The 22838-nt window shown below is 33.9% G+C and overlaps 2 protein-coding genes and 1 pseudogene across 2 annotated transcripts; 1 reads left to right on the forward strand and 2 right to left on the reverse strand.

The window, feature by feature from the left end:
- Positions 1–2513: 2513 nt before the first annotated feature.
- On the reverse strand, positions 2514–7290 carry LOC130712942 (lysine-specific demethylase JMJ26-like; annotated as a pseudogene).
- On the reverse strand, positions 7103–8115 carry LOC130715426 (uncharacterized). Its single transcript, XM_057565523.1, has 3 exons — positions 7988–8115; positions 7725–7895; positions 7103–7644 (listed from the first exon to the last, which is right to left on the reverse strand). The coding sequence occupies exons 1-3, from the start codon at positions 8060–8062 to the stop codon at positions 7453–7455; spliced, it is 438 nt and encodes a 145-aa protein (XP_057421506.1). The 5' UTR covers positions 8063–8115; the 3' UTR covers positions 7103–7452.
- Positions 8116–10797: 2682 nt separating this feature from the next.
- On the forward strand, positions 10798–11499 carry LOC130712944 (uncharacterized). Its single transcript, XM_057562754.1, has one exon. It carries the CDS (start codon positions 10798–10800, stop codon positions 11497–11499), a length of 702 nt encoding a protein of 233 aa, XP_057418737.1.
- Positions 11500–22838: the final 11339 nt, after the last annotated feature.

Raw genomic sequence — 22838 nt, forward strand, 5'->3', positions numbered from 1 at the left:
GTTGGACAGCCAAAGCATTTGGAAATTTAAAAATTTATATCTCAATCTCAGCCACAGGCGAAACCGAAACTTATATAATTTCAAATTTATATCTCAATCTTGGCCACGGGTGAAACCGAAAATTATAATTTAAATTTAAAATTTTATATGTCAATCTCAGCCACGGGCGAAATCGAAACTTATATAATTTAAAATTTATATCTCAATCTTGGCCACGGGCGAAACCGAAAATTATAATTTAAATTTAAAAATTTATATCTCAATCTCAGCCACGGGCGAAACTGAAGCTGACATAATTTAAGCATTCACAAACCCTACTAGATACACAACCCCTACTAAACATGTAACCCCTACTAGATACACAACCCCTACTATCTGCATTCATAACTCCTACTATCTACACAACCCCTACTAAAAATCTTAGACAAAACTTCACTAGCCTTTAAGGATTCATTCATATTTATAATTTTTTAAGAGAAGAAAAAAGGTTTGCAAATTTTCAGCATGTAGTATCTTTGTGTCGCATTTGGTGCTTTTGTTTTTCAAATTTTGATTAACACAACTACATTGATTTAGAACCTCCTTCGTCCTTGTCACCACCGCACAATGGCTTCACCCTCACAATAACCTAGAAATTAGGGCACTAAATTAGAAACTCAAAGGAAAATGCATGTAAAATCCCCAAATGTTGTTCAGAGTGAAGTGAGACTGAAAACCTTGACACCGGAATTGGAGGAGGTAGTTGTGGAGGAGGGAATTTTCCGGTGACTTGCGCTTGAGAGGGTTTGGGTTGGGGGTGGAAAGGGGGGGGGGGCAAAGGGCTCTTGAAGTGTTGCTGCGGAGAGGAAGCGGAGGAGGTTCTCTTTGTCGTCGGAGGATTTAAAGGACAGGGAGTATTTTTTTTTCTTGAAAATATCTGGGAAATAAAAAATATTAATAGATGAGATAATGTGAAGCCAACTAAAATAAAAACAAAAAATTATAGTTAAAAAATATTAATAGATGGGATGATGTCAAAACTTTTTAGTGAATAGATTAGAGTGATTTTGTATTACATGTGCATGATTTCATAAAAAAATTATTATTATCTATATTCGAGATTTCAAAAACACTATTTCAAAAACATTATTTTAAAAAAATATTATTATCTATTATTATTTGTTAATATTATCTTACATTTTTTTATACTATATAATATTCTTTTATAACGATATAATACGTTGTCAGTGTGAAGATTAGATTGGTCCACACAAGGACACTATATTCTTTTATACTATAATAATAATAATAATAATAATAATAATAATAATAATAATAATAATAATAGCAATTAGCAATTAAAACCATACTAACACTAAATGGGTCATTTCAAATATACTAATCACATAGTTTCAAAATATATATATATATATATATATATATATACTAATCACATAAATAATAATAGTAATAATAATAATAACTTATGTAATTATATATATGGGTTATTTCAAAAATATATTTAAGCCAAAATCTATTTAATATTTAATGTACATAAAAATAAGGAATTTATGAGACAAAAAAGGAAGAGGGAACGTTTGAAGAGAGTTGAATTTCAAACATTGGAATTTGAAGCATCAGTAGTTGGAGAGAGTGAGTGGGAGAGAGAAGTAGATGAAGCTAGTTAAGTATCAGCCCTTAACCTTAACTAGCTGAAACTGAAACTGGAATTTGAAGCATCAGTAGTTGCCAGGAAATCTCATCTTATATCAACCCCCGCTTCTGCCAGAGCTGGTCTTGTGGTCTCTCTCACTCTCTCGCTCTTCATATATGTTTTGATTATAGAGACGAACACCGGGTTGTGGTGACATGTTGGTTTGACCGTGAAAAATTGCTGAAGAAATTGAAGAAAACGACAAAGATGACTGTGGAAATTGTATGTGAAGAGGATGAAGAGGAATCGTGCAATGAATATGAATCTGATGATGAGTTGGATGTTGATGAACTTGCTCCAATGCAACAATTCCAGCCTGAAAATGGTTCTAATTGCATGAATAGTGAAGTTTTGACATTTACTGATGAGAAGTCAAATGTGGATGTGATAATTTGGGTCCTTCTCATTATTTTTGGGTTCTATGCATGTGTCAAAATTTAGAATTTTTTTTATCAGCATGTGTCAACAAGGGCATAATATTTTAGTGATATTTTCAACATGCACATAATTGTTACTACTATTAAAAAGTAATTGAGATTTTAATAAACTATACTCCTATCATGTAACGGGAAAAACTGATGCCCACCACTTGAAGATGGTAACGTAAAATGATGTTCAAATTAGAGAGGCCTAAAAGGTGGAAAGAAGAGGTAAAGCATGACACCTCACTCTAAAAGTTGACATGTCAAGTTTGTGTGAGAATAAAAAGAATGAGATGAGATGGCAACGTGACATCGTGCGCTTCAGGATTAATATATTATAATAGATTTTAGCCTACAAGTGAGAAGTTCAAGTATCCAATCCAAGACTTACACGAGGTTTAACTGAAGGTAGACCTTATGTGGCTAACTGTAGCAGATGTAGAGTTTTTCAACCTTTTGACTGCATCATCCACAGCATGTATAACCATTTTCTTCACCTGTTACCATATTACCGACAATCAGGAAAAATCAGGGCGCATTATCTAACATCACACAATTCAAAACTAAAGCAGAAGTTAACATATATGAAATAAACTCTGAGTACATGAAAACTACTATAGATTCGTCAAGAAACTAAACATAAATTGGGTTAACCCACTTAGAAACTTGTATGTCTCAGTCCGAAAACTGTAAAATCCTGAATTACAAAAGGGTACTATTACAACTTGAGATAGATGAAGAGGGGTTTTGAGATGCACGAAGAAGGTGAAGTGGTGTAAGCAATTTTTTTCTTGTATTCTTCCTCTATCTACAATTTGACTCCCTTCTTAATTAGTTTTCAAACTTCACCAATTTAGTTAAAATGAGAGTTGCTTCTCTCTTTATCACTTCAGCTGGAGTAATTTCCAATGGGTTGTGTTTTAGTTAGGTTTGGGCTAGAGAAATAGGATAGCCTGATTTCTATTTACACTCCCCATTCTTACTATAATTCAATAACTCTAGTAACTGTAAATTCTAAAAGTATTTTGGGTATTACACATTATCTCAATATAATATTGGATAAGCATATAAACAACAAAATCCAATCTGGAAAAGTAGTCTCTGCAAACCTGCAATTTGTCTTCATTGGACCCGTGATTTTCCGGAAGTTTGCGGAATTCTTCTGTCAAACGGAAGCACTCACCAACATGTTCAGGTGAGACGAAATCAAGTGCAACCTTGGTGCGTGACTGCAAAAGGATAATGCATATCATAGGAATTTACACAAACACTTGAAAGTGAGGGAAGCTTCTACACCAAACTACTCCCTTTTTTGTCCGAGAGAATATTGAATCAGGAGACAACATCACAAGTTTCGTCAAGTCAAACAACCAATTGGCAGATGTCTTCAATAAATCTCTAAGAGGTCCTCGAATAAGCTACATATATAACAAGCTCGGTGCATATGAGGAGAGAACCTAAACTTCAAATTTCCATATTCATTGTACCTTGTCATATGCTCATTCTTTATCATTATTATCCTTAGATTGTACATCTTCTTAGGCTACCCATTAGTATTCGTTGTCTTTACAACTTCCTAGGTAATCAATATAATTATTGTATATACTCCCTATATATATATATATATTTTGAAGGTGTGTGATGTTGATTTAGACACACAGAATTCATTCAACATATGTCTCTCTTTTCACTCTTTTAACAAATATCAATAGTCTATAGAATAAAAAATGCTATAAGCCAAGAATTACTCATGCTAAACCTAGTATGGTCACTGGTTATTCCTTATTCCTAGCAAAACTTCACAGAATACATATACTTCTAGACAAACAAGAAAAACTTCGCTATGAATGTAAATTTTACTTTCAGATTTCTGACTTGATGAGGACATCCAGCTGGAATGAAAACAACATCTCCTAGCTTCTGAGTGAAGGTCCAGGGCTCAATTCCTACAATTGAGTGTCAAACAATCAACAAAAATGGTACAATTTGATTAACCAAACAAGCCCAGCCCCCAAACAATATAGGAAAATTCATATAACATTACTAACCACACTCCTCCTTAAGCTTCTTCTTATGCTCCATAGTCAGATAAAAGGTCTGATCATGGATGGGGTGAGTAACCAAAGAATATTTCATTCAATATATGTGTGTGTGTGTGTGTGTGCAGTCAATTATTTTGTTATTTTGTTGACAATCCCCCGACCCTACCCCAAATTATCAGGCCCGTCGACATTAGGTTTAGAATAGCCTAATTAAAAATATTAGCATTTGTACATTAAATTACAATTGATAATATATTCAGTATATTTTTCCACAAACTCTTTTGAGACCAAAATCTAGTCAATGTCGGGCTTGGGTTTCTCCCAATAAAACTGACCGGTAACAAGGGGCATCCAGATAGAAAATGCAAAATAGTGGTAACTAATTTACCTTATCTAAAGGAAGGTAGTTAGCATGACTAAACTCTCCGAAATGCTTATTTAAATATTCCTCCAACTTAGGTACGTCCTTTCTTCGGAAAATATCCCAGAGAGCACCATCCAAAGAATCCACTGCATCCAACAAACTATCTCCTTGCTCCACTGTTTCTTTTTCAACTTCTTTAAGCTTTGGCATCAATTTCTCAATGGCAGTAACATCCTCGGCAACATGAGTCAGCACATTTACCTTAAAATGCCATATTGCAACAACAAAAAATCAGAATACATCATTTGATTAAAAAATAACAATTTTTTTTACAATAATTGCAAATAAATTCAAGAACAAAAAAAGGGCATGAAAGACAACAAGAATTGAAGCATACTGCATCAGACATGTCACAATGGAGCATAGTCACAGAATCACCACACCTAAGCTCCTTTGCAAATCCATAAGCAATGTATGCTTTTGGCCCTAAGTCTGGCTTCAGACAACCATCAGGCAACTTCAAGGCACGGTTTAGAGAACCACTTGGATGCGTGTATTCTTTATACGATAAGTAAGATATGAACTCCTCAAAATGATCAGGTAAACATTCCTTAAAGGATTTAGAAGGAGGCCAATCTTTCAATTTCAACATGTGAGACTTTTTACTTGAACGCTTCATGTACCAAGTAAAGAACTTGTCGGTTTTAACAGTTTTCTGCACTCAATCAGAAACTCAAATTAAAATGCAGAAATTACTATTTACATTTTACAGAGAATAAAACAAACCAGTAACCATATATGATTTACCCTAGTCTGTCTGGCATTAGAATGGAAAAAGAAAAAAATAATGGAATTTTTTTAGATGCCAAATGTGTGGAATTTTCTGATTTTTCTTGAGAATGATAATAACATTGAATGTCAGCCAAAATACCTCAATGTTTAGATCGAGAAATCGCACAAACCTGGAGCAAAGTTGAGCAATCAATGACCTTCACAGTCTCGTGCGTCTCACAGATTGCACGGCTCATGCTTGAAGGTTCCCATAATGAACTAGATGTACCTCTAAGCAGGTTCCTAACAATTACAGGTTCCCCTTTTCTCCAGTGCCATTGAAAATGTAGTAAATCCTCAGGATGTACATTTATTACTACATTTTCAGCCTCCGGGCAATATATATTGTTCTCGCTTGAGTCTTCACGAGATGCTGCCTTGCCATTCAAACATGAATGCATGTTCTTATGAGTTTCATCTGCATACATAGGTTTGTGATGATTGTGTTTGTGTAAAAGTTTGTCTGCTTCATCTACCAAATCAGCAATGTGACTCGGAGGATAGAAGCTTCTCAGTTCAAAAGACCCATCACACCAAACCATGTCATCACTATCCTCATGCCTATCAGTTCTTGGCCGTTTGTGAACCCTATGCTTGGCAGTAACACGTGACTCAATTGGATCAGAACTTGGTCGTTTGTGAACCCCAGGCTTGGCAGTAACACGTGACTCAATTGGATCAGAACTTGGTCGTTTGTGAACCCCAGGCTTGGCAGTAACACGTGACTCAATTGGATCAGCACCACCTCCACCTCGAAGCTGTGCATCATGAAAGTCACGAGAACAGGCGAGACAAAAGTCACAATTGCATGTTTGACAGTGTTTGTGGAGGGCAAATATTGACGTCTTGCAGTTGTCACAACAAAAAAAGGGGTTAAGTAAACAACTATAAAACATGAGGATAACTACAAGACAACAATAGATTAGATAATTCCCAACCAGTACAACCACACTCCATCCAAGTCATCTAACACACATCCCAAAAGAAAATTAAAAACCTAACATATATGGGATGAAATTAATAATGCTTAGAAATTAGGATAAACTATGGCATAAGATGAGAGACAAACTTGACCTATAATCCAACGAAATATACAATAAAAATAGTAAAAAGCAGGATATCAAATAGGTAAGTAAATCCAAAGGCCAACAGTCATAGGGTTCAAAAGTCAAAGTTTATCAAAGCTTATAAAACAGACAATTCTACTGGAACACATATACCCTGATCAAATTTAACTCAATATCAGCATCATTTTCACTTGCCTTCACCCGAAAACCTAAGCTTTGGGGATAGGTGGTTATAGACATGGTACCAGATCCATACAATCAAATTTTAAAGCTTTGGGGATGTTGACACATTTATAACAACATAGATCCATACATCAAAAAACTAAAATGAGATTCTTCAAGGAAAAGATACCTTCTCTGCTAGCCTCTTCCTTTTTCTCAGTCATTTCTTCCTCACTCAACTGTTTTATATGTGGAAGAAGCTCTCTTAGCAAATATAGGGAGTGCTCAACGTCAATCTTCACATCTCCTTTGGTTTTCAATTTTCCCGTGTTACTCCCTCTGCGACATATATACACTCTACCCTGCCAATTATTTTCAACAAAGCCAGCAACTCAATTGGCAACACGCTCAGACAAAATATGCAAGTAGTAATCAATCAAAATTAAATTTAAAGCTAAGAAGACCCAACAAATAGCCCTAATGATTAACAATATGAAACAACCTCATAGGAAACACGCTGTTGCACTCGAGTTGGAGTTTGAGTTGGAGTTGGATGGCGACGAGAGCTTTGCCGGTCTTCATCCTGCCAATCATAAATAGAAATTCAGTCGGTTAGGTTTAATCAGAATCAGAATAATAAAAATAAATAAATAAATAAATAACCAAATCAGAATAAGAAAAATAAATAAATAAATACCACTCACCTCATTGCCTTGAGAATGGTGAGAAGAGCTTTGCTGGGGAGAAGGAGAGGCTTGCTGTGGAATCACTAAATATGAGTTCCGGTCCGTCCATATTTTATTGTACTCCCGGTATCCATATTTTTCCTTGTGCACTCTCCAATCGACATTTCTGTGCTTGCTATGAGAGATTATCTCCTTTTTTCTATGGTAGGCAAAGGCATACGAAGGTCCTCCATCCTCAATCCCAGTTGTTCATAACACAAATCAGCCCGATTTAAAGCTATGTCAGCAAAATGTATGCATGGCACATATGCATAAATCATGTCTAGCTGATAGGTATGACATTGTGCTGGTCTATCTATATATGGTTGCCAAGTGACCTATGCAAAAATAAAACAAAATACAAATTTTTTAAAAGGACCGCAATTGTAATATTCCAAAGCAAAAAAAAAGTACTTACATCTTCTTTCCTCAATCCTCTAAACCTATCTAGAAACGCTTTCACCCCCTTAACGGTTTGAGTTTGCTTGAATGGTTTATACACTATCTTCATCCACCTGAAAAATAAGGGATAGTCCGATACTGGGGCATATTCAACGCGGATGAATGGAAAACGCTCTAAGGCAAATACCTACAAGAAAAAATAAAGAGTTAACAAAGAACATTATTAACATTAGAAATTAAAATTATTAATTAATAACTATTACTAGATAGAGATCTTACCGATAGAGCCAAAGAGAAACCATAAATACTTGAATATTTATCATTATCACGCACAGATTTCTTTATGTTGCTCATCGATTCCTTGAGTTTCGCAATGGCAGCTGCCCCCCACGCATAACTATCTCTTTAGGTCTGACTCTAAAAATTCTTTAGGAACATTCTGAAAAGTCTCAAGCAGCTTATTTACATCAATCATGCCACCCTTGACATTGGGATTCTTCGTTTTTGTGAGCAGTGACTCTTCTATAGCAACTTCATTTGTTAAGTGATGCAAAATAGGTTTGCATGCATCTTGATCCTCAAAGCCCGAAACCTGCAACAATCCCAATTGCCAGAATCATGTAAATTTTCCAAAATAAACCAAACATCAATCAATTATCAAATTATCAACTGAATAAAGTAAAAAACTAACATACCTGATTCCCATTGATCGGAAGTCCAGATATATGCAAAATGTCTTGAAGACCAAAATCTAGAAAAAATTTATTTTCTTCACTGCCAAGCTCAAAACAGTGTTGTTTTTCATCATAATACTGAACAAGAGCAGTAATAAAGTTCATCCTTTGTTGAAAATTACCATTGTCTATGAATTCCTTCATCCCTAGAAATGAACCAAAGCATGTTTTTTTAACCCAATTTTGAACCCTTTCATTTACTTTCCACTCCAAGAATTTGTTCAAGTGCATCCCATTGTCTAAGGGTTTTATTGGAAGCATTTTGAACTTGGAAAAAAACCAATTCCAATTCAAACAAGAAATTCCCAGCCCTAATGAGACATTTTATCAAATTAATGGTCTAATTTGATATAAACACACATAACTAACCACAACCCAAAATAGTAATAAATATATTCAATAATTCATGATCAATTTCATAATCTATTTACATGACAATAAAGCTAATAAAAACATAATTCACTTAAGCTTGGACGGAATCAAATCTGCAATCCATTTTCAAGATAACTTAATCAAATAAGAAATGAAGACAAACTAAGCTATTAATGATTAATTTCAGAATCCACTTACATGGTATCAAAAGCTAACAAAAATCAGAATTCAATTAAACTTATCCGGAATCAATTTTCAAGATAACAAAAAAAAAAAAAAACAGAAACAAACTAGATCCTGAGACACATGGAGTATTGAATTTTAACATTAACTTAATTCTAGCAATGAAAACCAAGAAACTTTCAGAAAATTGAGGATCACTTAATTGTTCATATTTTCAGTTTGGAATTTTTATCTTGTTGATAGTCATGGAGAAAAACTGCACTTCCGAGATCTAAAGCTCGGGAAACAATTGACCTCAACCCCAGTCTAAGATGACAGAATAAGTTTCATTGACCCCAAACCAAGGCTAAGATGACAGAGAATAAGTTTAATCGACCCCAACCCCAGGCTAAGACGACAGAATAAGTTTAATCGACCCCAACCCCAGGCTAAGATGAAAGAATAAGTTAAATCGACCCCAACTGGTTGCGGGTTCTGCTCAACAGATTGGCGTATCTGATTTCTGTAGACAATGTTATCATCTGCAATCTCCTGATCAACAGTAAATAGCTAGTCACACTGGGATATCCAAACTGTAATGACAAGTGACAAGTAAAAATTGGAAGCGGTGATAGAGCGGAAAGCCCAAAAAAATCACTATGTCAAGCCTTCAAAGAGGAAAATAGAGGCAAATAGCGGATGGCGGTAAACCCTCATAGCACTACGCTATAGCGCTGCTATATCGGTAATCTCCTGATCAACAGTAAATAGCTAGTCACATTGGGATATCCAAGCTGTACTGACAAGTGACAAGTCAAAATTGGAAGCGGTGATAGAGCGGAAAGACAAAAAAAACCCACTATGTCAAGCCTTCAAAGAGGAAAATAGAGGCAAATAGCGGATAGCGGTAAACCCTCATAGCACTACGCTATAGCGCTGCTATATCGGTTATTTGACAACATTGATTGGATGTGATCCCTTGAACACAACCATCTGTTACAATTTGATAAGCAAAAGCAACAAAATGTATAGGGTTTTCTTCCCTAGACAAGAAAGATAACAAATTTGTTATTTCTGTGAAGTAGTGCATACTCGAGAAAAAAAAAACCACCTATTCTCTTCCCTTAAATACTTTTGTGCCAATTTATTTTTTTACTTCTTTTAATTCTATTTTATTTTTTATCACTAGAATTTGATGACACAAACTCACGCTTAGAATTAGAGCATGAAGAAGAACCAGTGTTTGATGTCATAGACTCTGGAACAATGTATGAAGAAGAACAATTAGTTGTTGGTGAGTCACACTCATCTTTTCTAATGGTAACAAATCTCTTATCATGTTGTGCAATACTTTTTTTTAACTCCTTCAATTTTTGTTCAATTTCTATTATCACAGGAAGATGCATCAAACGCAAGTTTTTAAAAAATGATGAGCGCAAAACTGTTTCACAACTCCTTTGGAAATGCAATCAAGATGGAAAGATAAAAGGAAAGGACAAAAAATTGATTGCTTCATCCTTTTCAGTTTCTATTAGTGTCATTGAACGTATTTGGAGACAAGCAAAAGAGATAGGAGTTGCATCTCACAAAAAAACTAAAAATTGTGGGTGAACAAGAGTTCAATTGGATAGTGATCAATTCACTCAAGTTCCTCTATCAAGTAGGACTACATTGCGATACTTGGCCTCTAGTTTGAATATAAACATTACCTCGCTAATAAGGCTTCAAGAGCAAGGTTTGATACACTGTCACTCAAATTCCTTAAGGCCTATGATGAAGGAAGAAAACAAGACAACTAGACTAAAGTTTTGTTTATCAATGATGGAAAGTGCTACAATACCACATGACCCAACTTTTAAAGCTATGTACAACATTGTTCATATAGATGAAAAATGGTTTTACATGACAAAGAAGTCTGCAAACTACTACTTGTTGCCAGATGAAGCGGATCCATTGCGCTATTGCAAAAACAAAAATTTCATTGGCAAGGTAATGTTTTTAGTTGCTATTACTCGGCCAAGATTTGATGATGAAGGGAATGAAACTTTTTCTCGAAAAATTGGAGTTTTTCCTTTTGTCACCAAAGAGTCGGCGAAGAGGACTAGTGTCAATAGAGTTGCATATACACTTGAAACAACACATATCACCTCAATGACTAAGGAAATTAGCAGATCATTCTTAATTGAAAAAGTGATTCCTACGATAAAAGAAAAGTGGCCAAGAGATGACATACACATTCCAGTTTTTATCCATCAAGACAATGTTATAAGTCACATTAAGGACAATGATAGTGAATTCTGTCGAGTTGCGAGAGAAGATGGATTTGATATTCGACTCATGTTCCAACCTCCGAATTCCCCATATTTAAATGTCTTAGACCTGGGTTTCTTTAGTGTCATTCAAGCATTACATTATAAGGAACCAACAAGAACAATTGATGAACTTATTAGTGTAGTAGTCAAATCATTTGAATCATTTCCATCTATTGTTTCAAATACGATTTTCTTAACATTACAGACATGAATGATTGAAATCTTGAAAGCAATAGGGTCGAACAATTACTACATCCCGCATATAAAGAAAGAAGTCTTGCAAAGGGAAGGACGACTGCCAACTCAACTCAAATGTGATTTATCATTAGTTGAAGAAGTGATTCAACATTTGACATCTATTGGGGAACAGTAGGCTATGTAATAGATGGTTTAACTTTTCCATCCTTTTCATTGTATAGTGGAAAGTGAGAAAGTGTTTCTGGTTTGTGAGTGAAATAATTGTCATTATAAGGCTTTCATTGTGATTTTGAATTGTCAATTTGATTAAAGGTCTCTATATAATCATCGGTCTTTTATCACTTAAGCAACAGCTAAGTGAACCTATTCACAAGTATATCTATAGTTAAACAGAAAAAAGGAGAATACGAAGCACTATATGTGCGGAGAATATGGATAAGATTTTTTTGTTTCTCAAACATCACTAATTACTAGTACTAGCAGTAGTACTATCAATAGAACCTGCTAACATTCCTTCAAAGACAAACTTGACAACAAAATTAAATTCGTTGCATCACCAATAGAAAGTAAAGTCCTAGTATTAATAGAAACGATCAAGACAAATCTTCCTCATACTCCTCACGACCTTTTGTTTTTCATTTTCTTCATAGGTTCCATTCTCTTCTTCCTTGGGATATTTGTTTAGAACGATACTGAAAACTCCATTTTCAAAGATGCGACCTAGACCACCACAGTCAAACAAAACTTCAGCTTTTTTTATCGAACTTCATCTTCCTCGGCATTTTTGTTCACACTAACTCTTGCATTGTGAATTTGTGATAGCACCTTCAAGAGAATCCTCAACTACCTCCACTGTGATAGAACCTTCAAGAGAATCCTCAACTACCTCCGTTGTAACACTCTCGAAGGATTCACTCTCAGCCTTCATAGCCACACGATCAAAGGAATCTAGTGATACTTTGCTGCAACCCAAAGAAAATAAAGTGTCTATTCTAAAATTGCATATGGATGTATGCATATGTGCGGCAACACATTCTTCTCTATGGTGCAGTTTTCTAACTTTTCCAAATTCTCAATATCTGGTGCACCATTTATGGACTAGGAATACTTCTTGGCAATCACACTATTGGCAGTAGCATTATCAATTGTTATAATCAATTGAACTTCTCTTAAAAAAACATAATTTACGAGGAGTAGTTATTAGTGCATGAGAGTGAGAAGAGAGAGTATAATTAATGAGAGACATTTTAGTAGTTAGAATTAATAGGGGCATTATGAGAAAAAATAATTAATAAGGCACAAACTTTCATTTTCTTCTTATAAAAAGGACCAGAATTTTTCTTCTCTTTCATGCTTATAAATAGGACCGGAGGTAGTATATATTTAATAAAATTTGCGACAGAAAATTACTGCTAACTTCGTCACAAGTGAGACAGAATAATTAAATAATTGCGTCCCCAAAGTTGGCGCCATGCTTCCCTCCAAAATAAATGTTTCAGCTGACACATAATTTTATTGTTCGTCGCAAATTGGCGAAGATTTACGTATTTTCGTCCCTAAATTGTGATGAGATTCAAATTCTGTCTCACAATATTAATTTATTGTTTTAAAAAATATTTGCGACGAGAAAGTGTCGCTAAATCCGTCGCATACTAATTATTTTGGGATGGAATTTTTTTCTGTCACAAAATTTCGTCCTAAATTGTACGCTTTCAAGTAGTGTTTCTTAAGGAAACATTTGACATCATTCTTAATTGTTGTAACTTTCATGTCATTTTGCTATGCATTTCGGGTTGAATCATGTCATTCTTGGCTCATAGAAATTGTAGAGCAACCCAACATAGAAGTTTCAGCTAAGAACGACCAAAATTCATCATCTCAAGTATATTTTGGCATTGGACATTCTTAATTGGTTGTAACTTTCATGTCGTTTTGCTATGTATTTCAAGTTGAATGATGTCATTCTTAACCCATCTATAATCCTATAGCAACCCGACATAGAAGTTTCAGGCAAGAGTGACCAAAATTCATCATCTCAAGTATGCTTAATTAACGAATAAAGTCTCTGACTCATCATCTAAATTCACATTTGCATAATTTCTTATGTGCTTATTTTTTTATAGATAACATTCGAACTTCAACAAAGCAACAAATCTTATAGTGAAATCGATGACATAGGGTGTGGATGAACTAATATGACTTTTAAAAATTTAATTAGTTGTACCACATGAATGTGAAACTAATGTTATTATGGGTGCATTATGTCATTATATGTTTGATGCTATGTAGATTACTTTTATCTTATTGTCTGAATGTCTGTCATTGCAAATTTGATGATGATTTGCATAATTTGTAACAGTTCGGAGTCCCTTAGTTGGCAATCTCGTGTAAGCCAAACAATATCTTGTCTTGGAGATACTAAGCATAGTAACTTTAAATTAGAGGTACTGCTTTGTCGGGAAAAGAACAACCAAATTAGGGGCATATAAACTATGAGCAAAATTGGTGGTAACTCATTATCAATTTCGCATTGATATCTAAGATGTCTCATACAATTTTTTTCTATGTCATAGATAGACTACTTAGAGTCGGTCCATATGATTGAAACGAAGTTCGGTGAATTTGCATCGGCTGAAATGTCAAGTGAGTTGCATTGCCTTAAATTCTCTAAACCGACACTCATGCTTAACGTCATTCTCCTAGTCAACACTAATTAGTTAGCTTCATGTCATTAAATGTGCAGGGGTATCTTCTAGTGAAGGTATCCCGTAGCCCCTTAGTTGAGCTAATAGGCGTCAGTGTCGGATTTTGCCGACTTAGCCAGCTTATGACTACCGTTGATTAGTGTTTTTTTTGTAGTGTTTTACTCTATTAGAAATTGGGAGGCCTATACTCAACCACAAAAGCTAGCTCAAGAGTTGAGGTTTGCACAACCCTTATAAACACTTGATTGACCTTATCTCTAGCCAATGTGAGACTTCTAACATACTCTGTTAAATAAAAGTTATCAGTTTTCACATACCGGAAAGTTAGTTGACTAAGGAAGGCTCTTAAATCGTTAAAATTTGAAAAATAGACTTTTACAGCCTAATTATCTAATCGACTAATCAAGTAAATTAAGCAAAGTTCTGGGTTTTTCATACATCTTAGTCGGTTAATTAAGATGCGAAGTCTTGTTAACTCCACTGGAAAAATTGCAGCATGTATCACTTCAAACTCAATTAAAACATCAGATAACATCAAGGCTCAAGCCATGAAAAATCAACCCGTAAACATTTACTTGAAATCATTTTCTTTACTAATACTTCCAACTGTTGGCTGATATGTCTTATCTGACAACAACCATATTTCCAAATTAAAGACTACGTGGCACCTGACTCATTGGTCAAGAACCAATTTGATGTTGCAAACTGCTTTATTTGTGAATGGTGATACCAAGTGACAATTTTTTGTGAAAAAGGGTCCGTCTCTAAAATGCTGAGAGTAGGATCACAAATGAATAAACAAAAACACACTGACACCTAACATGGCTGTGTCCCTCGCTGCTTGGAGAATTATATTCGTTGACGTTTATCAGATTAAAATAGTTAGAATACAATCTTCACATCAAATTAGTTTTTGAGTAAATTATATCTTAATCAACTTCTAATGTAATATCATAGTAATTTATCAGAGACAACTCATATATGAGGCATTCACATATATTCGTGCAAATTTCATGTTACAAATACAAACGTTCAGTTCACACGGGCTTTGCAATAGCGGTTTTTTTAAAGTTAAATGAAATTAAAAAAGCACAATGAGTACTCCTACCCATATACAACAAGTTCTTCAATAAACAACTCACAACATACAATCAGCCATAAACACAATATCACCCCCCAGGCACTCAAGTTAGGACCAACTCAAAATCTAAGAGTATTCATTATAACATAACCTAAAAAAATCACAAATTAACAAGTGAATATTAAGATATCATCATAAAGACTCATCTAATGCTTATAAAGAAAATACAGACTCATCTAATTTCCTCCCTTGTCATGGATCGTTAAGGGACTGATTTCAAATGAACATAATTAAAGACGCAAATGAAGCTGACAAAACCAATGAATTTAAGAATAGGGTCAAACAAGTCCTCCACATAAAAGTCAAACCAATCGCAATACTTGTTCTTAGAATGGCCAATATCCCCATTTGCTAAAACCTAGGGCCCTTCAATGCCCAGAATTATGGGTTCGCGTTCTAATCCTTCACTAGCTAGTTTAGATGCTTTTTGTCTTTTAAAATCGCAACAAAGCATGGAATTTATGATGCTTGGCCTCGATGGAGTGTTAGATATCAAACATCATCGATTCATATCAGTATCAAGTATCAACTTCTTCTGGCTGTTTAATATATACTAGCGCGCACATATATAGTACTAACATAGACAGTCTGCTAGCTTAACCTATCTTGGTTGAATTAAAGCAGAAACACTATGCTTGGTTCATTTTAAAATAAAATGTTACCCCATTCGTTCAAGTCGAAAAGAGAATCATGGATATATAGTGTGGATGAAACAAAAAAATACTCATCGGTATCATATCATTTATTGAAAAGAAAAAAGGTCACGTGGACTGTAGTTGATAAACATGTGAAATAGGAGATGTGGGGCTTTATATAAATTATTATCAGTGTCATGATCCCCTTTTCAAGGTATATTCATGTACCGGCCAAAAAGATGAATGAAAAGTTCTGATATCACATAACTCAAATCCATGCTCATGGATGAATATAAACTATAAAGGGAGAAAAGATGGGCTTTAAAACCCGTATTTCATAATTTTATACGAGTAATTCTACTCTCATTTGTAAGTTTGACTTTTTTTTAGTAAAAGTCCATTCACTCAATTCACTTTCTTTTGTTCTTATCTCATTCTTAGTGTGACGGAAAAAAAACTTCAAATGAAAAAAAGTTATTTAAAGAGTGGAATTTGATGTGAATAAAGCTAGCATTAAAGCTTATTTGATTTTTGATTTAATTTTCGGTATTTAAAATAATTTTAATTTCTTTTGTAAAATCTGTTTTCCAAAAGGAAAAAAAAAGAATAAAACAGTTTGAATAAATATTTTACAACATTAAAAAATCTAATTTGAAAACAAAAAATGTGAAGTGTTTTCAAATTTTAGCTTTAAAAATTGAAAATAAGAATCGATTTCAATTATTTAATTGTAAAAAATGTTGTAGAAAAATAGTAGAATATTATAACTCCTTTTTTAATTACTTTATGAAAAATATTTTGGGTATTGAAATAAATCTTCCCATGTCTTATCATGAGCTACTTTTTTATTATATATACTAGTAGATTTGGTCAAAGACAAAATCTATTAACCCATTCACAAAATGATTCAAGTATTAAAAATCTACGTTCATGCACTTCAACCCCTCTTTAACGATATGTTTGGCTATAGTGAAGAAGTAGGGAAGAAAGAAATATAGTAGAAAATGAAGAGAAATAGTATAAAATGGGTATATTTTAAGTTATATGAATTGAGAGAAAATGAAGAGAGACATAATTTTTTAGGAGTCTCTTTGATTATTGTTTTGTAAAAAAATAGCTTTTGAAAATAGAAAATGAGAAACTTTTTTGATATTAGTTGTATCCGATAAGTTGTATCCGATAAGTTGTTTTTTAATATTTATTTTTTCAGTTTATAAAACTAAAACCTAAATAACATCTCTTTTTTTTTTTAGTTGTCGAGTCACAGGTCTTTAAACCTTGTAAAACATCTCATTTAAACATTTTTTTCTTTTAAAAAACAAGTTTTAAAAGTTTTTTCAAAAATGATTTTTAAATTAAAAATCTGATCAAGGAACCAAACAAGTCAGTTCTCTTACCACTTATTTGGTTAGATAGACAAGTGCAAATAAAACAAAATTATCTTATAAAGACATTTCTACCCCTATATAGAGGGATATGTGTAGCAAGTAGAAATTAAAACATATAATAGGAATACTGTATTCAGCTAAAAAAAAACAGGAATCAGAGAATCCGAATCCGAAAGGTGCGTTTAATGTGCACCACCTAATTAGGTGGTGTACGCGTACTCCACCTGAAATAATCATTGGATATAACAATATTATATTGGACGCAGGAGATGCAGCTGGTTACTGTACAGAGAAAACCGGTGAGTGAAGGTTTATTAAAAATTGCTACCAAGTCCGTCCAAATTATAATATTTCATTTATACACTTTGTTGACACGTTAGTCAATTCCATTTGTACACGGTATGGTACCTAGCAGTGTAAGATATTATAACCGGACATGCTAACTTGGTGATGAATGAAGCATTGTTAATTTGTCTCGTGTAAAGAATCCATCTGATATACAAAGATGATAAGGTTTCTGTATTTACAACCAGGTTACTTAACAAGCAATTTGAACTGTAACAGAGGAACAAGAGTATGTTTGAAATACACCGTATGGGAATGACAGCTTATTTGGGGGCACCCTTATTTGGGAGTTAGTATTAAGTATTAACCTTAAATCGCAAGAGTTTGTTAATCGAATTTTGGGAATGAGCAAGCACATAACATGTTTTTTTACCTGATATCCCCTCTCTCCCTTCATAGTTATTGCTCACCAGTTTTCCTCACTCACTCTCTACCATCAATTCCCCATACTTTCTTTCTCACCATCACTTCCCACAATCTACCACCATTTCTTCCCCCCTCAATTTGGTTGAAGAAGTTCTTCTGCAAGCTTGGTGGAACAGATGTAGAGTTAATGTAGTACTCCAACATTTAAATCAGACATCGTAGGTAATGAACTCCACAACGCGACGTAATGACCCACACATCATGATGTACAGCCGCCTCGCACTGATACAACACGAAGATCGGCTACGATTTTCGCTTGCTCAAACACACTCCAACAACACTCTTTCTCTATGTGTACGAGAACTTTACCCAAAAAGTAAAAAGCCCCTTTTAAAACCTAAATCAAGTTCTCGATACAGGTACCATAATCAAATTATAAATTATACCAGGTACCCAAAAACAATTACTTACCGGACCTACCCTTGCAAATATTAAAAACCCATATAAAACCTGCACCAGGTCACTTAGATGGAGTACGCGTACACCACCTAATTAGGTGGTGCACATTAAAACCACCCAATTCCGAAGAAATATAGGAGAAAAGTCTTATAAAGAATACGGAAAGCTCTCATGGCCTTACATAGTCTTATATAGTTAACATGGCCTTACAAAGCAATCGTTAAGCGCCGCGATCATATTTGCTAGCTTTCGGGTTGAACTCCAAGCTTTTGTTGTTAGAACATCAAGGAGTCCTATAAAATGAACTTTAACACTCGAGTTAGTTTATAATCGAACAAAGTGAAAGTGCACGTATTTTAATCTTTTTTTTTTCTTTATAGGAAAACGTTGTAAATTAGTACAAATTAATTATTTCTTTTCAGAGTTCGAACCCTGACCCTTTAACTACAATCTCCCTTAGCTCAACCATGTGAGTTACCTACCCCTCTCCCTTAGCTCAACCATGTGAGCTACCCACACCCTCTTTATTAATGACCCCTCATTTATGACTGAAGTTTATACTTATTTTGGTTCTTTATTTAATTTCCTATATCCGGAATGTTATGAGATTTGAGGAGGATGAAAATCCTTTCTTATCTTTTTGATTCGAGATAAAGTCAGTCCACCCATATGGCAACCAAGTCTTGAACAACTGATCATTTGATGGGTCTAATGGATTTGAAAACCATGGAAGATTGGAGCAGGAATTGGATCTGTAACATAAATCATAAAGAATAAATAGAATATGCATAAAAATACATAGGGAAAGACTTAATTGCATTTTTGGTTCCAACTTTTCTCTTTTTGTGAAAATCGTCCCCTAACTAAGAAATTACCAAAAAGCATCCTTGAAGTTACCCTTTGTTAACACATTTGGTCCCTTTAGTATTTTTCATTTAAAATCTAACAGTTTGAGGGATCAAAAGTGCAATTAAGTCAACTTCCTCACTACCGTGACCTGCACTTTTGGTCCTTCAATTTTCCATTTGATCCACTTAATTGCACTTTTGATTTCTCAGACTGTGATTTTGGATAGAAAATACTAAAGGGATCAAATGTGTTAACGGAGGGTAACTTCGGGGATGTTTTTTTTTCTAATTTCTTAGTTAGGGGACGGTTTTCACAGAAAGGATAAAGTTAGTAAACCAAAAGTGCAATTAAGCCATATATATATTACTATATATCATTCATCCACTATATAATTGTGTTATAATTATTTAGGTGACTGATTCCTAGATAAATTTTAAATAAAATAATGCAGGGCCAAGGGAAATTAACAAAGTTCTACTAATTATTATTGTTATTATCACAAAAGAAAAGCATTGGGCCAAAGGAAGTTGAAATCAGATTAGAAGAGGCCAAAAAGTCGGGCACATGGTCACATGATTTCCCACATGCTATCTACCAGGATCACGACAAGAACTCCCTGTGCAACCATTATGGCCAGCATAGACTTTAACTATTTTTCCATGTTTGACCTCTTCGTATCTATCTCAAATATACGTATTTTTGTCATGCGTGGTAGTTGTTAAGTTATGCATTTTTTATGAGAGTGTTTAAATGACTTATGAAAAAATTTGGGTAAAATAATCAATCGCTCAATTACATTAAAGATAAATGAGTTAAAATTTCTATATTTTATTTATTCATTTATTTATAAAAATCATATTGGTACTTGAGTTGTGGGTTAGTAACCCACATGGATCATTTAGACAATCATTTTTCTTATACAGCTTATTATATAATAAAAAGTTTAGGCTAAAGGATAGGATCGTGATCCGTTAAGGTAGAAAAAACTGTCGTGCTTAATAAGCGCTTAAAGACTCAAAAGTAGCAAATGGAGCTTCAAATCCGCTACTTGTCATATGCAACAATCTGTCATGTTCCATTTACAAACTTTGTAGGAGTGTGTTTTCATGTACGCAGGAATCATTAGCTTCAATAATGAACTATGACATTGCTCTTAATTGTTTCTATAATCAATAATCAGACATTCAATAAGCTTGATCACACCCTTTTGATACCCAAAAGAATAGCATACCATGATACATCAAACCTTGCTGTTTAATGTCAATCAATGATTAGTGTTTGTTCCTAAATATTCAGTGCCTATAATAGAATAAATGACAAAACCGTGTTTCAAATTAAATTCTAGTCTGGCAATTGCAAATAATGTAATCCTATATTCAGATTTTGTAATTAGACAATCGTCTCCCTCTAAATTTTTTTTCAATATGTAATCCTATTCAAACTTATGTGTTTTTTAGTGCTAAGAGTGATCATCACGAATAGCACATGTTTCATTGAATTTCCATGTTTTCTCAAACTACTTTTGAGATCTAATTAGTTATACATAGAAACATTTAATTTTTCTCAACATGATTTTAACTTTAGAATCAATTATAAAAACATTTATAAACATGCATTTAGTCAATTGTTGTTTAGATTTAAGAAGATTTACCACCAAATGTTGGACTACAAAAGATTGACCTATGAGGGTAAAGTAGGAATCTGTGTGATAATGGTAGGTAATATTTTCAATGGAATTTGGTTCATATGCTACAAGCAGGGAAGTGCATGCATGATTGCATGTTAGTATTTTGGTTTGAAAATTACAGTGAAGTTAAAACTGTGGTGAACAAAAATAAATGTTAAATAACATTATTTTTGCCTATCATAATTTTAGCAATATTGTGATTTTTGTACGAATTTTTAACCATGTATTAAATATGCTTAAGTTAAACGTAGAAGTACATATGTTTAATTTTTTTTAAATGAGAAAAGAGCATATAGGCCATAGGGGCCGGCGAACGTCCAGTTGGATTCATCCCAGAGTTCACTCCAAGCTTTCAATCTGGTCCTACATCTAAACATATGGAGCAAAACTATGTTGGAAATGCATGCATCTATCTATATTTTTAAATTTGGGAAGGGCCCCAACCTTGTGCTGCCAAAGTGGGAGTAACTGATAGCTTAGTGAAAACTGGCACAAACCATGGGCATTGTTGTACCCAAAAAAACTCTATAAAAGGGGAGGTACATGTATTGCTGTTTCCAAGCACAATATTCTATCCAAAGACAACCCATTTCTATCTTCCTATTTTTCTATCTTAGTTTCAGCATTCAAGATATTAGTTATGGTGTCTAAGGTGGAGGAAGCAATTAAGAAGAACAAACAACAACAACCACAACAGCAGAATCAGCAGAAACAAATTATTCAGTGCAACAAAGGGAAAACTGGCAAGTTCAAGAGAAGCAGCTCCAATCTGGAAGAGGATGGTGTCTCTTCAGCCATCCTCTTTCTAGCTTGCATTGTTTGTGCCCCTTCATATGGGTAGTACGTACAGAATAGAGACCCCATTATTCTAAATATGCTTTTTAGTTCTTCAACCTTGTTGCTTTTTTCTTCACTCTTCTGATCTCTTTGGATCCTGTTTATAACCTATGGTGTTAGTTATATATCTCATCATTCTTTCTTAGTAAGTGTACCATTTCTCAGTATTAATTAATTTGTAATTCGTTTGTGCAAGATTCTGAATTAGTATAAATCAATATCTCCTCTGTTTCAAGTATTTACTACTATTTTTTTTTTGTTCACTTGAACAGTTTGTGACATATTTGAAAGTTGAAACACTTCTTATTTCTGCTGTGTGACTTGCTAATATAATGTAAACAACAATGCAACTATACAAGTTAATGAAACATGTGGGCCTATATAGCTCTTCAGTACATGGTGATCAGGTGATGGTACACCACACATTTCTGTAGATGAATATTCCATAATAATGTGAGCCCATTTTCATCTTTTGTGTAATTTTCCTAGGCTGTTCCTGCAGCCCTTATTATAATTAATTGCTGCTTCGTAAAAAAAAAGGACTTATGTCTTTTTTGGTTTTCCATCATATGCTTGTATGAGCTATAGTTCCTTCATCCTTTCTTCTCGACGTTCTCTTGGTTCCGTGTGGTCCTTTACAACTTTTACTTAGCATGGTTAAATGAAGATGATATTATCAAATGAGATTAATTTCTATATATCGACGGTGTAAATAAGTTTTACACCATCATTTAATCACATCCATCCATTTTGTTAGCTCACAGTTAATTTTGAATTTAATAATATCTAAAATAGAAAATGGAATGTTGTGATTGAATGATATGTAAAACTTTTTACACCGTCGGTGCATAGAAATTAATCTCTTATCAAATTGATTTAATTGCACTATTTTTAGTTCTTTTAGTATCACGATTTAAGTATTTCACATTTGTTTGACATT

This window comes from Lotus japonicus, chromosome 4, assembly GCF_012489685.1.
Source record: "Lotus japonicus ecotype B-129 chromosome 4, LjGifu_v1.2".
NCBI lineage: Eukaryota > Viridiplantae > Streptophyta > Magnoliopsida > Fabales > Fabaceae > Lotus > Lotus japonicus.